Raw genomic sequence first — 15,711 nt, forward strand, 5'->3', positions numbered from 1 at the left:
TCATGTACCACACTGTAAAGAGGGGATGCTATAAAGCAAGCTACTTATTTTCCACTGACCTACTAACCCCCAAATTCTTTGATTCTTTCAGATATCTTGCACAAGTAAAACTCAGAATTAAAATGTTCTTGGAACTAGAAAGTCGAAATACAGTATTGCTATTGTTAAAATGTGGTGTTAAAAAATGCCATAAAAGGAATTAAATCAATAATATCAATTCATAGTTTATATTTATCTTTCACAAAAAGAAAACTTACTTGGATTGCAGGCTGCATGGTCATCTACCCTGAGGTGGAGAGAGAAGGAATTAGCATGCAGATTACGGCACAGGTCCTGCTCCCTCAAACCCCAAATGATGAGAATGAGGTGTGTGCCTTATTGCCTCTTTGACCACACACCTGAGACATTCTCATCTAGTTAGGATAATGTGACAGCGAGGAACTCACATCACTTTTCACTTTTGCCTCCAAGGGCATCTGTTACTCAAACGAGAAAGACTTAAAACACTTTGATGCACTGTCCCCAGCGCTTGTGTCAAAGCGACTCTTAAAGTATGGGGCAGTGAGGAAGAATTCATGGCAAAACCTGCTTCACAGAGCAGTCGCCCACCCCCCAAAACTGATACTGAAACTCAGGCATCTTCCATTGTTGTAATCACATTTTGATGAGTCATTTGAACTTTATAAATCACATGCTTAGCCATAAGCTTTTTCTACTAGACAACAAGACAGTAAAAAAGTATCAATTTCAACTATGAATTAAAAATACTCAATACCTTCCTGTGAAAATTTGTCAGAAACAAAAGAAACAGCAGTGCTGACTCCAAAGCTCTGTCTGCTCTTGAAATCTGCAAAAGAGACAAACTTTAGTAAATTAAATCAGGTCAATACAATTCTTTAATATATTTTCAGGAAGAAAATAAATGAAAGACTTAAAGACAGAATAATAGAGATTGCAAAAAAGCATGTGTTTGTTGCTTCTTTATAGCAGTTAACATACTCTATTTTTATTAAAAACTACCACTGAAAGATTTTAAGAGAAAATTATAAAATTACTTATAAGGCAAAAATGTTACCTGTTTCCAAAGTTATGTCCTCCCCTGAGCTCTCTCACAATATTGTGTGCAAGTGCCAACTATACACCCTGCATTCTCAACAGACAAGCAGACCCTGAGCTAAAGCCAACTGAGAAGCTGAACATTGTATCGCATCTTCGTTGCAGAAAGCAAAAGACCACAGCATGCCCTTTTTGCTCTCATTTTTCCTTCTCTCCACCACAGCAAAAGGCCAAAGCGCAGTGAGCATTGCTAACAAGCCTGTTATGCTGCCCACCAGCTAATTCAGTGGGGAATACATTTTCTTTTAGCATAAATAATCCTTTGTCCCCAACAAAGGTCCACAGTATGAAGCTTCCAAGACCATTTCTTCAAAAACGCAGCAAAGAAGCCATTCCCATTAAAATGAAGTTCCCCATAAGCAGACAAGAGCTCTAACAGTTGGAGCTGCCGACCACCAACAAAAGAAAGCTGCAATTACAAGGCGTGTGTGCACACCCAGAACAGTGGCACATTCACAAAGGGGCCGTCACAAGAATGTTCAGCAGCTGCACATTTTATGGAAAATTCAACAAAATCAGTTTTATGAAGGGAACGAAGAATTTGTGTACAACGTTCAGTCCCTTGAACTTTAGCAAAAGTCAGATGTTTTCAAATTCTTCTGGAGCAGCAGATAGCACTGCTGAAACTACAGAGCTATAACCACTTGCGTTACCCTTAGAAATATTTCTTCAGATCTAGGATGGCTCAGCTGCACAATGCTTGTCCAGCATGTGCAAGGACGTGGGCTCAGCCCATGGTACCACAATAAATAAACTAACTAATTTGTAATAAAATAGCACTCGGATATGTTGCAACAGACCCTCAGCTATAAAAAGCTATTATGTACACTATTCCTTTGGGGGAAAACTTTCAGAACTGTCCAGACTGAATCAGTTAACCGGTTAATTAATGAGTACTCAACCACGGTCCAGATACAGAGAGCCAGCTTTTTATAAAATTTAGCTGTTCATATCCTCTTGTCAGCCAGTTCCATACCCAAGAGCAGCTGTGTGGTCAGCCCAGGCCCTGGTGAGCACCACATCCTCAGTTCTTCCTTTTGTTACTTTTATCCTTTCTTCCTCATTTCTAATCTTCCCTGAGTCTCAGCCTTAATCTGAACCACAGGACTTCATCCCTGGTTGGGCACTTCATTTGGCTTTTTTGTTTCTCCCCTGTCTTATCAGAGAAGCTGACTTCAATTCTTTACTAGCCTTAAAAGGATTTTTTTGGTTGTTGGGGTTTTTTTCCCCCTTTAGAGTGACTAAAAACAAAACAAGAACTTTCTCATAACCAAGTCCAAACTGCATCCTGCTCCTGATGGGAATCTCTCACAAGCAAACATAATGCATAAGTTAAGAATATTATACTTGACTTTGAGATGCTCCAGGGAAAATGTGAGAAACAGGATATGCTCCACATGTAACCTGACCAAGACTGGGCCCAACCCACTCACCTAAAAAGCAATAATGAGGTCCTTGTAATTATGCTTAAGGCTCTTCTTTAAATCTGACCTCAGATCATGGAGAGAAAGCCACTCTATGGAACATTCCTTCCCAGGGCTGCAAAGGCTCCACACCACAATATAAAATACGATGGGAAGGACCTACAGCCCCATGACACAATCCCGAAGTGAATCTGGAAAAGTGCAAAATGGGCAAACAAATACGTAGTTTGTTCAGGGAAAAGATTGCTACTGCACAGTACTCAGCCACCAGGTGACAGCCAGTACATATGAGCTGCAAGGACCAAGTGCCAAGCTGGAGCAGCGGACAGAAGAGAAGCATTGTTATGGTATGTTTCAATATTTTTACTGTATGCTTCAATGTGTGTCAAAATGCTTCACCATTTTAATGTCTTTTTATAAGATAATATTTCAAGAATATAGTATTCCTGCTAGGTGCTGAAATTTAAAACTTTTAGCTTTAAAATTCTGAGTTAAATATTTATTAGCTGCTTAGCAGAGAAAGCAGAAATTCTGTATCTATACCAAATATTTTTTTTTTATCTATTTGAAAGTACATACTAAAATACTCACCATCAAAACAGTACTACGGTGGTACAAAGTACTAGATTCCTCTGAGTTCAGTTCCTGCCCCAACATAAACCAGCCACCTGAGCATGATGTGGCCAACTTCTTGGAACCTAAAAGTTTATCAGAAAAACAAGAGGATCACCATGACCCTCAGACAGCTGTTGTAGAAATAAAATGAGATGATACATGTAAAATCCCTGGCACAGGAGCACTTAACAAATGACTTACTATTAAATATATGATGAGACATAATTATAGTTCATTTAACAACATTTACAAAATTGAAAAGATAACACAGACTGACAGTACTCAAACACCACTACATATAAGTTAAAAGGCTTCTTTTACTAATAAATGTATGGTTATAAATGAAAATAAAAATTGGAATAGAACCACATTAAAACTTGAAGTCAGAATATGAAACTTGGGGTTCCCTTTGCTAGATTAAGTGTTCATAAACCTGTGATTTCAGTATGTGTGATGTGCAGATGTCTATACAAGTATATGGGGGCACAGGCACACACACACACACACACACACATGTTGGAGCCACAGCAGATTAGCAAGGATCTATTTCCATCGCTCTGCCTTGCTGCCTTGAGACAGGGTCTCCCACTGAGCTGCAGGCACTCCCTAAGGTATTCTGGCTGGCCACTGAGCTCTTAGGATTTGCCTGTCTCCACTGCACCAGGATGGGGTTATGGACATGTGCAAGCAAGCCTTGCTGTACACACGTTCTGAAAATTCGAACTTAAGACTTTACCTGTCCATAAAAAGTGTTCTTACTCTTTAAGCCATGTCCTCAGCCTAACTGTATTTGAAACAGAGTCTTTGTCCCATTTAGCCTCATTTCTGGGTCCATTCAGCCTTATTTCTTATTTCAGGATAGATCCTGTTTCAGGTGATAATACACAGATTCGTGTATTCAGTAAACATGTATCCATATCCTTTACAGAATCAGCCATCCTAACCAAGATAACCATGGTGACCAAGTTACTGCCCTTACAGAGATAACAACAAACACCACTGGAGAAGACTGAAAGAAAACGTAGCCAAACAAATCAACACTCTTAAACCATGCCAATGCTTTGAAACAAGGAGCAAAATCCCTCAAGAGAAAAATAACAGGAGCCTACTTTAGACCTATATTGAATGAAATAATTTTTCTGTGAGAAAAGCATAAATGTGAAGAGTGGTAAGAGTTTTGTCAAGAAAGGAAGAAGGGTTCTCTACGGGGGTGGGCTCCACGTGAAAAAAGCATGACACATTCCAAGAACGCAAAGCAGCACAGTGGCTGACGGATAGAGTAATTCTGGAGAGTGGCCCCACCACACAGGCAGCGTGGAGAAAATTAGATTTGACTCTAAATGCAGCGGGAAACCACTAAACAGCTTTAATGAAGGAGTGGCAGCATGATCTCATTCATAGTTTTAAAATGCTCTCCTAGGACAAAGGGATACAGAAGTAAAATAGGAGTGAGTTTAGCAAAGAAAAGCAGAAAACAAAATACAAGCGGCCAGAGATTAAGAAAAAGAGCTGAAGGAAAGGATGGGAGGAGAACCAGGGAGAGGCAGGATGGGGAGGGCAAAGCAGTGAGGATCTGCAGGAGAGGGAGAGAAATCTGAAGGGTGAAGAGATAGGAAGCCCCAGTAATAGTTCAATGACTGAACTGGTAGCCAACGTGTCTCCCCTGCAGCTACAAATAACATTTCTATGAACCTCTATCTTAGTCATTGTTCTATTGCTGTGAAGAGAGAACACAGCCAAGAAAACTCTTTTAAAGGATAGCATTTAACGAGGGGGGGCTGGCCTGCAGGTGCAGAGGTTAGTCCATTATCATTATGGGGAACATGGCGGCATGCACACAGACATGGTGCTGGAGAAGGAGCTGAGAGCTGCCTCCTGATCACATGCCTACAGACAGACTCTGTGCTTGACATGGACTTTTGATGGCTTAAAGTACCTGCAAGTGATGTGAGCTGATAAGTCAGAGGGCTTGCTGATAAAAGCAAATGACTAAGGCTGAGAGCATTCAGAGTTTAGGAATGCAGGACAGAACAGCTGCCCAGCGGGGCAAGGACTCTGACCACTGTGCTACTCACAGATGCCTGTGGCTGCTCCTCTGCATACATACTTGTCTGTTACACTGTAATCTGTACCAGAGAGAAGAAAGGCACCTAGAGATGACCCTTCTTAATTCCCAGAGCCCGCAAATATCTGCCCTAACCTGAAAAAGGGAAACATGCAGATAGAAAAGAAAAAGGAAAAAAAAAAAAGACCTTGAGATGAGACTGTATCCAGGCAGAGCCCTTTAAAAAAGCTGAAGACAGGCCAGTCATAAGAGGCAAAGAGAGGTCATGATAGGAAAAAGTCAGAGGCAGAGATCTGAGATTCTAGACAAGGGCTGAGAAGATAGAAGGAGCCAAGGAATGTGGGGGCTTGCTGGACACTGGAAAAGGCAAAGTGGACTCTTCCTCCGGAGAGAAGTATCACCGCCTTGCCCATACCTTCTTTCAAAAGCACCATGAAAACTCCTGACTTTTTATCCTTAAACCATAAGACAATAAGTCCATGCTGCTTTGAATATTCGTAACACTTGGAAAGCTGAAGCAGGAAGACAAAGACTACAAGACAAAGCCTGGGCTGCCTAACAACACCCTGCTCAAAGCAATATTAGATTGGTACCTAATATTAGATTGGTACCAATATTAGATTGGTATATTATTAAAGGTTAACAGGTAACATGAAATAAAGGCATAAATCCATGGTATATTCACCTACAAAAAAAAAAAAAAAAAAAAAAGGACGTTCCATCATAGATGAAAGCTTTCCAGAAAAATTAAAATGCTGGACTGAGACATAACAGTGACAGAGCACCTGGCTAGTACATTCAGTCTCCAGCACTGCAAGAAAGCAGGGTTATTTACAAAATCTAGATGCTGATCCCTTGTTGAAGAATTTGAAAATTTCTCTTGCAGATATTATCTTGGCAGATTTCTGCCAAACAGATTCTTTTGTTTGGAAGATATTGAATCTGAACAAATTTTCAGTTTAGTTTTGTGATAAAAAGAAAAAAAAAGTTAATTTTTTTAAATTGTTTGTTGAGGAAGGTAGGTACATTTGAGTTCAGGTACCCAAAAGGCTAGGAGGATGCCCCATCCCCTAGAGCTGAAGTTAGGTAGAGGTGGTTTTGAGCTACCCTGAGATAGGAAAGCTGGGAACTGAAGTTGGGACTTCTACTATAGCAGCACATGATCTTAACCACTGAGCCATCTCTCCAACCTCTTACCCCCCATCAAAAAAACCTTTTAAAACAAGTTTAAATTCAGTCCAACACCATCACTTCAATTAAAAGACTACAAGGGAACATGAGAAAAATATATGTAATTTTCTATTAACACAAAACTCAAAAAGCTTATGGAACATTCATACTTAAAATATGAGTGTGGGTAAAAATTAAAAACTTATCTCTAGACATGGTGTTACACACCTGTAATCCCAGCACTCAGAAGGCTAAGTCAGGAGGGTTGTCACAAGTTTGTGGGCATCCTGTTTTACAAAGCAACAGTTACTGTTTTTTAATTGCTGTGATGATACACCATGACTAAGGTAGCCTATAGAAATAAGAGTTTACTGTGGCTTAAAGTTTCCGGGGATGAGTCAGCCTGTGGCCATCCCTGGCAGTAGACAGGGAAGCATGGCCCTAGAGCAGTAGCTGAGAACTTTCTATCTCTGTCTAGAGGCAGAGTGGGAGCTAAGAGCTGACATCTGATCCACAAGCATGATGGAGAGAGCTACCTGGGAATGGCTTGGGCTTTTGAAACCTCAGAGGTGGATCCCACAACGACACACCTCCAACAAGGCCACACTTTCTAATCCTTCCCAAACAGTTCCGTCAACTGGGGACCAAGTAGTCAAACAGATGAGCCTGGGGTTGGCGGGGGGGTGCGGGCTTTCTCATTTAAACCACCACACAACACAGGTCAAAAGAAAAAAAGGGGAAGAGGAAAGAACAGGGAAAGAGTGGGAAAAAAAGGGGGGGAGAGGGAAGAAAGAAGAAAAGAATTCTTAACAGAGCCAAACATTTTAAATTAAACCCAACTTTAATTTTGGCCAGAAAAATAATTAGGTCAGAGGCTGGGGTAAAGTGCTTGCCTTAATATGCGTAAAGAAACACACACACTCCACCATAACTGATATAATACCTTTTACAATAAATTCATGTTGCCTGAGAGTAAGTCACCTCTATCAGACAACTCTTCCGTGATACCTGGCACATGACTGACTGATGGAGAAATACAGCGACCTCCCAAAATCCTGTCAGCAAAAAGACCAAACTACATGTCATGTGTGCGCTACATGCCATTACAGTCAAGATCTGTGAAGGCTTATACCTCACATATGAAATACTTAGTAACTTTCTGCTAACCAAGACATCTGCTGTGTCCCGTTACACCGAGAAAACTCACTGGGCTCTTGGAAGAAGAAACACCTAATGTAATTTTAACCATTGTCTTGCAAAAAAAAATTTATTTCTGAGACAGTTCTCTATAATAATGAAATTCTAATTAAGTGTAAACTCAACTTGCGATGAATTAGACTGGCTTCCCATTCTCTCAGTATATATCCCATCCTTAGGTACATAATGGTGTGTGTAATCCAAATGTGAGCAAGTATAAGGAAAGGATAAAATATATTCGCACACTACTGAAAGAGAGTCAACTGTAACAACGTGCACACGTTAATTACAGTTCTTTCTCAACGGTAAGTCTAAAAACCATTTCTGAGGTGAGCGGCTTTGCCCCTTTTCTCTGTCAACGCAGCAGAGTATGCAGTGTCAGTTGGCCACAGTGAGTGTTTGAAACCGATGAGTCAGATACAACGTCAGGATCTGCACCGTAATATTCTTACTAGTTTCCTCCTAAAGGGGATCAAAGGTGTGAGAAAATTCCAATTTTTAATCATTCCGTGGGTAAGTGCCAGAGCCGTGAACTCACAGCGCAGTGCACAGCTGCTTATGTAAGGGCGGTCATTCCCGTCCTCACAGGGGCTGCGCAAACCCCAAACTCTGACCGAGCGCCGGCCCGCAGGAAAACGCGTTTCTTCATTTTAAAGAAAGGCTACAGAGCACCCCAAAGTGTCTGACTCAGCCCCTAGGTTTAAGGCGGCCACGACGGGACCAGAGACACACGCACAGGGATGCGGGCTCCCTAAACGGCTGCCCCGCCTTCCGGGGCATCCCGCGCGCCTCCCAACCCGGGGTGTGGGTGGGAGGGCGCTGCGCCAGGGCTCCGCCGGAGTCCCCCCACTCCGCTGAGCCTGAGCGGAGCCTGCTCGAGGCCAGCAGCAGCAGCGCGACAGTGGGCCGCGCTCTGCGGAGAGGGTGCCCGGGCCGCCCCGCGCTGGCCGGCCCCCAGAGCGCCGCCCGGCGCGCCCGCCGGCCGGCTCACACTCGCAGGTGTCGGGAGGCGAGCGGAACGTCAGCGTCCCGGCAGCCAATCGCGGAGCAGCCCACCGCACGGAGCCCACCTGAACTCCCCGGACGGCAGGGATTCCGGGGTGGGCGAGGCCGCGGGACCCCAGGGCGGACGACGGAAAGCTCAGCAGGAAGGGGGAGCCCAGCAGGGAGGTCACTCACCAGCCCGGGAGCGCGGCCACTCTCCCTGCCCGCCACTCGGGCTCCAGCCGTGCGTACTCGCACGCCCCCCCGCTAACCGCCGCCGTTCGCCGCCGAGCGCGGCCGCCTGTTTCGAAGGAGCCAATCGGAGCCGGGGGCGTGGCCCGGACGCCCCGCCCCCAGAGGTTTCCCGCAGCGCCTGGACCTGCACGGACCTGAGCACCGGGAGGCTGTGACGGAGCGCCGTCCGTCCGCGGCAGCGACAACCCCTCCTGTTTGTCCAGTCCTGCAGCCCAGTCCCTCTGAAGGCTGCTTCTGAGCGCCCTGGAATGCTGCTCTTCTCAGAAGATGGAGCTGCTCCCAACCCTAAAATCAGCTCACGTCCGGACAGACACTGAGGTTTCCAGAAATACAAACCAACCCAGCAGGGACCCGTCCTAAGCAGAAGTCTTTCAGACATAGCCGACCCCAACCCCCCTTATTCCGGGCCATCAAAGATAAAGAGAGAGAGAGAGGAACCCCGCAGTCACCGCTGGACGCCAGAGGAGGATGTTGGCTCTTCCTTCAGGAAACGTGGGGGAAGGGGGATGTGCATGTCAAAGCAACACTGTAACCATGTGATTGTTACACTGTGGTGATAGATGCGAGTTAACTTCAAAAGTGGCTTTTTAATGGGGGTTGGTCATTACTGGCTAAAAGCCTGGAGGCTTGAGTTCTGGCCCAAGCTCTTAGCTCCCGCCACTTCGTTCCTTTTAAGTCGTGACACCTCGGTGGTGCATGCTTCTCCATCTCTAAAGAGTGGGCTCTGAACGGAAACGTGGTCTCCACCAAAACGATACAGCACAGTGTTGCTTTCATAAGAAACAAAACAATCTCAGTCTTCAGGGAGTTGAGCGCAGTGGAAATAGAAGTCCGCGGAAAGGGTTGATGGTCGGAGGTTTGGAAGTGGCTAGATCTTGAAGGAACAGCAAGAATCGGCCAGAGGAAGTCATTGCAAAGAAAGGTTGATTCTTAGGCAGGGGAAGAACAAACGTAGGACATGGCACATGGAGTGTTCTGGAAGTAATCGTTTTGAATAATCGAAGTTGACCTGGAGAGACAGAGCAGTAGCAGTTTGAGGGTAATGTGTGCAGAAGGTAGCCTGGTAGATACTGAGGAATGCAGATGCCTTCCTGGAAGCAGATGAGATGAAGGAATTCATTTGTGGGGTTTCCTTATTTTTGGCGGGGGGGGGTGCCAGTGAGGATTCATTTTTCAAAGATTTTGAAAAAAGGGAAAAGGATAGTTTGTCATTTAAAAAACAAAACTAAACTAAAATGACAGCTCCCTAAACTAGCTTAGAAGGTGGTGTGAGGAAGTGTCTGCAAGCGCCTGAGAGGGTGATTTATCTGGCCGTGGTTATTATGTGGTGGCGCTGGTCTCAGGAATACAGGTAAAACAAGCTGTGGGAGACGGGAGACGACCAGTTGGGTGTATTCAGTTTGAAGCGTGAAACAAACATGGACGGAGAGATGTTCCCTTAAGAGTTGAGTTGTCTAGAGCTACTTCAGCCCGTCTACGCGGAAGGTAAGAGGTGCTCTGCATCAGGCTCTGCCCTAAGCACCGGCCATCCTGCTCCCCCAGGATTCTGTGTAAGAGAACAAGGCTGTCATTAAAAATTGTCAAACACGTGATGAATGGACTTGATGATATCAGACTGTCATTGTTCCTCTTTCTTGTTTTATAAGTTCATTTCAGAACTTTTTGCTGACTACAACAGCAGTAGAAATTCACTGAGTCTGTTAAAACCACCCTGTGTTTCCCAATATGTCTGTTTAGAACCATGGGGCTACGCATATACCTCTTCATTTAGCCAGGTTTTGATGTTTTAAATTAGATACCAAAATATGTACCCTTCTCTACGAAACCTTGAGGATAACTGTCTAAATCCCCAGCACCCCCCAAAAAAATTGATTGATTAGTAATAAGTACATTGTACTATACAAGTTTTGTTTGATGAATTGCTGCTTAGCAATGGCTTTTTTTCTTACATGTATATCTTATGCCTAAATATTTGAATACCACTTATTTAAAACTGAAACTATGTTCAGTGAGAAATGTAAATAAACAGTCTCCCTTCACCCAGAGCTCTTAATATTTTTAAGTCTCTGTTGAAACCTTGCAGCGGCCTTTAAAAGAGCTGTTTTGTTTTTTATTCCTTTGCCTATTTGGTTACAAGGACACAGGCCAGTGTGGTTTCCAGTGTTCCAGAGGCTGGAAATCTGCCCAGATCACTCCTCTCTGCCTGTATTCCTCACTGCACTTTGATGGTGAATCCCCATCCAGATCCTTTGATTTAGCTCCCTTCCCTCTCACTTCACTTAAAGTTTCCCTTTTCTCATTCATAACTTCATTAGTTATGAGTTATTAGTTCCTAATTATTAGTTCCTGATTATTACTCCATCCCCTAAGCACACTGACCAGCTTGCCTACCTACCTGGGTTTTAACACTGCAATTAGTAATTGAGGGTTCCATCAAATAAGCTATAATTTCCTTTCCTGTGTAGGCTTTCTGATTGGTGGTTACATAATAGCCATGTTTCACAGGTTGTCTCTTTAATTGAAACTGGCATGAGTGTTTCAATTGGGGGGGGGTTGTTGTGGGGGCACCAGCTCCCTTCCACCAGATGGCAGTCATTCTGGCCCCAGCTGCAAAGTATGCCCCACCTCAGGAGGCACCCTGTTTGGAAGCCTGCGTTTGTAAATTTATGCTGCATTACGTTAAGACTTAGTCCCCTGACTGAAGAGCTTTTTTCAGATACAGAGGATCCTCCAAAAGTCCCATCGCCCTTGAAATAATCTCTCTACAGATCTACAAGGATGCTTTTGTTGCTTAAAATAGACTGTGGTTGATTTTCATTTTGCTTTGAATTAGTTCCTCAGACCTTTTGCTTTGGAACTGGTTGTAAGGCTTTGACATTAATTAATTGTCAGCTATGGATTGTGGATTATGTGAAGTTCTGAGTGAATTCTCTGGGTAATGGAGATCTTGACTTATTCACAATTAAATTTCACCTTCAGAAGGTGGTCAGCTTAGATCCAAATACAGTAAGAACAATTCTGGTCCCTGTGCTACTGTGACATCATATAGCTGAGGTGGGGACTGGAGAATGCTTCTTCATGCTGCTGTTCTTGCTGTGTAGTTACTTTTTTATATTTCTGTTCAGGTAGAGATGGTATTGTCTCCTAGAGTTCTGGCATTACCACAAGTTTGGCAGCGTAAGAATGCTGCGGATTTATGTTAATAAATGTGTTATGCAAACAACATTATGGTTTTTATGATAACAGCAGTTGTGGTTAATACCTACATAGTAAGTTAAGTATTGGGCACTCCAATTCATGTCCACCTGGCCCTCAAACTATGACTTTATTTGGAAGTATTTGGCTTTTTCCCCAAATCTGTTTAGAGTCCATTATAACAGACAGACAGACAGATAGACAGACAGACACACACACACACACACACACACACACTGGGGCAGGGAAAGAACAGAAGTTAGAATTATGCATTCATAAACCAAGGAATGCCAAGAGCCATTGTAAGAATCTGGGAGACTAAAGAGAAGGTTTTCTTGGAGCTTTTGGAGGAAACTTGGCTCTGCTGGAACCTTGATTTTAGATTTCTGGACCTCAGAACTGTGAAAGAATGAATATCTGTTTAATGCTGCCAAGTGAATAAACTAATTAATATATATTTAAAAATTAAAATTAAAAGGAGGCATGGCCTTGTTAGAATAGGGGCTTCCTTGTTAGAGAAGGTTTGTTGCTAGGGATAGGCTCTCCCTCTCTCTGCCTCTGTTTCTCTCTCTGCCTGAGAATGAGGATGTAGATCTCAGCTACATCTCCAGCATTATTTCTACCTGTGAGCCTCCATGACCCTCACCAGGATGCTAGTAGACTCACCCTAAGCCTCCAATTAGATGATTTATTTTGTAAGAGTCGCTTTGGTCATGGTGTCTCTTCATTGCAACAGAACAGTAATTAAGACAACCAGAGTCTGGTCCCTGTTGACTCTGCTTTGGGAGTTGGCTTATTCTCAGATTTCCTTTGGTTACAAAATGTTTTCCACAAATTCCATATTCCTATAGGCTCAACTTAAAGTAAAAAAAAAAAAAAGAAAAGAAAAGAAAGAAAGAAAGAAAGAAGAAAGAAAGAAAGAAAGAAAGAAAGAAAGAAAGAAAGAAACTGTATAGTGCTCAGGTTAGAAGACACAAATCACCAAATCACTCTAGGTGCTTCAAAAAGAGGCATCAGTTTGCCTTTATAGGGGAATGGATTGCTGCGATACAGAGAAGCCAACAGTGTGACCCAGAGATAAAGACCAGCAGGAAGCCATTACAGTTTGGATTTGGAAGTTTAAAGAGAGAGCTCAAAAGGCAGAGCCATCAGCACCAGGGCAGGATTTGCCCTGCAGAGCTGGGAGCCATGCTGGAGCCAGGGAGTGAAGGAGAAACATCCTGTCACCATCTCTCCAGCCCCCTATCAACGCCTTCCTTGGTGGAACCTGGTCAAAGCCAGCTGACCCAGGAGCATATGAAACGCAGCCTGTTGGGAATTAGCTCTCCTTAACAGTATAAGCAGAGAGGCGAATGGGAAGGACAAGGCTGTATACAAACAAATGCATAAGCTGGAGGTTTTGTTGTTGTCGTTCTTTCTTTCTGTGAAATGACAACTTCATTGGTACTGAAAAAAGAGAAACATCAGTGTATCTTGTTTAGAGATTGTCATGTTAGCAGCTGGGATGCTGGTGTTTGTTGCGTCAGGCTGTGGGTTGAATCAAGGTGAATTCTTTCTGCCTCCCATTCTATGTCTATCCAGGGCAAGCCTTCCTCATGGCAGGTGGCAGCTGGTGGGTGTGCAGAGCAGCAGAGACACTGGGGTCTCCAGGGGCCTCAGCTCTGGGCTGGCATATTGTCACTTCCACACACATTCCATAGCCCAGAGCTAGCCACACAATGAGGGGACACTAGCCCTCTGCGGAAAAACGGTTAGATGGCATTCCTGAAGCTAGCCACCAAGGTCTATTCCCTTCTTTGGTCACTTCCTCCTCCTGGGGCTGACTACCAAGGTCTAGCTAGCAAAGTACTGAGGTCTGGCACTCAAAGGCCACCTTTGGCTCACCCAATTAACATGCCCAATTAAAATTAAATACCCATTTTACCTTCATAAACTGCCATTTTTCTATGGGCCTCGTCTGTCTTCTCGCTATCCAGAGGCAGTCCTTCAGGATAAATACCCCTCTCTCTTGTTCCCTTCCCCTTCTCCCTCTTCGTCTCTCTCCTGTCTTTGTCTCTTATCCCTGCCCTCTGTCACTCTGGGGCAAATAAATCTCCTTTGTGCTGAGAACTTGATTGTGGGGAGTCTTGACCTGACTTCAATGTTCCTCACACACAGAAAAGCCTAGTCTTGTATAACATGCTACTTATTCAGGTTCAGACACTCAGAGAGAAGAGAATTTATTACAAACAGACCAAGAGGGAACTCTAAGAATAATTTTAATTGGAGTTTGCAATTTAAAAAAAACAACGGGACAGGCAGATGTTTGGAGAGAGATGGCTAAGAGGAATGAAACCATGCTGTCTGAGTTAGAGGCTAAGAAAGCAGACAGGTGTAGCAATAGAAATCTGTCAGCAGCTACAGAGGGTAAGGGAGGTTGGTAGCCAGAGACAGAGTGAGAGTGCTCAGTGTCTGAGTACGTAGGTTTAGAATTTGGGCCCATTTCGAAAAAAAAAAAAAAAAAGGAGTTTGAAAGGGTAAAACTAGTCATGCTCTGGGTTAGAACTCAGAAATTGGGTTGGCTTAGCAATGAAGATCTACAGCCACTGCAGTGAAGGAAGGGTTCCTGGGGTACGTAAGTACTTATCTCATTAAAGCCATTCCTCTCCTCTTCTTAGCAAGGCTTTAGATGCAATGGCTTTCTTAATGTTTCTGGAACTGAGTTTTCCTGTCCAGATGATTGGTGGCTCATTTAGATCATTCTTTAAATAAAGATTTATTTTTATTGCTTATAGTTGAGAGGCCCCTGAGTCCCTGGAGCTGAAGTTACAGATGATTGTAAACTGCCCACCATGGGTGCTAGGAGACAAACTCGAGTTCCTGCAGCTCAGTACACACTCTTACCACTAAGCCATCGCACAGCCCCCTTGGATTAACTGCTCAGTTTTGCAGACAAGTTCTCTCTATGGAACCCTGGCCGGAAACTCAGTACAGACCATGCTGGTTTAACCCACAGGGATCCACCTGCCTCTGACTCTGATGAATGCCGGGACTATTGGCACAGCACGCACCATCACATCCACTCTCTTCCCTTTCTAAGCAGAGTGAACACTGATTTATCAAGGAAATGTTAGACAGACCTCTTTTTTTTAAAGTTACACACACACTTCTTCCTGCAAGGGGATAAAGACCCACTAGTGAACTACTTTTATTCCAACTGTTCTGACACATTCTCCACCTTGACATCAGGTACTACAGTTCTGTCAATTCCGATGTCAATTCCGATGCTAAGTATCTTTTGGCAGAGTGGGGGAGCAAACAGAGCAGTGTGTACCAACTCAGGCAAACCCTTCACCACTGAGCTCCATCCTTGCCCCTGTCCAGCGCTGATTATCTTAATTTTGTGCAGGTGCACAGGCTAGGGCTTAGTCCTGTAACTGCCTCTCAAAACGGCAATCATAAGGCTGAAGTTAGTGTCTAGACCAAGACCAACCAGCTATAAATTGCAGGTTCCTGCAACCCCTTCTTCAAGGTTAGTAATTGCCTAGAATAGCTCACAGACCCCAGGAAAGCAGGTTCGCCACTCTGTTAGCCACTCCTACCCCCTTAAACTACTGTGGCAAAGTTCCCAACGGAAGCCACTTGTTGTTGTTGTTTTGTTTTGTTCATTGTTATTGTTGTTGGCTCACAGTTTAGATGGCACAGCGCACT

General features: G+C 43.8%; 1 protein-coding gene across 2 annotated transcripts in view; it reads right to left on the reverse strand.

Annotated features, from left to right (window-relative positions):
- The window catches only part of Gas2l3 (growth arrest specific 2 like 3), a 32,662-nt gene extending 23,748 nt beyond the window's left edge, over positions 1–8,914 (reverse strand). The window contains exons 1-4 of one of the 2 annotated variants that reach the window (XM_060377887.1): positions 8,767–8,914; positions 3,132–3,238; positions 776–847; positions 258–286 (exon numbers count right to left, since the gene is read on the reverse strand). In XM_060377887.1, coding sequence (XP_060233870.1) covers positions 258–281 — 24 coding nt within the window. In that variant the 5' untranslated portion in view covers positions 282–286; positions 776–847; positions 3,132–3,238; positions 8,767–8,914. Of the gene's footprint in view, positions 1–257; positions 287–775; positions 848–2,549; positions 2,766–3,131; positions 3,239–8,766 lie in introns of those variants that run through there. The other variant, XM_021645693.2, reaches the window with a different exon arrangement.
- Positions 8,915–15,711: the final 6,797 nt, after the last annotated feature.

The sequence above is a fragment of the Meriones unguiculatus genome, chromosome 2, assembly GCF_030254825.1.
Source record: "Meriones unguiculatus strain TT.TT164.6M chromosome 2, Bangor_MerUng_6.1, whole genome shotgun sequence".
Classification (NCBI taxonomy): Eukaryota; Metazoa; Chordata; class Mammalia; order Rodentia; family Muridae; genus Meriones; species Meriones unguiculatus.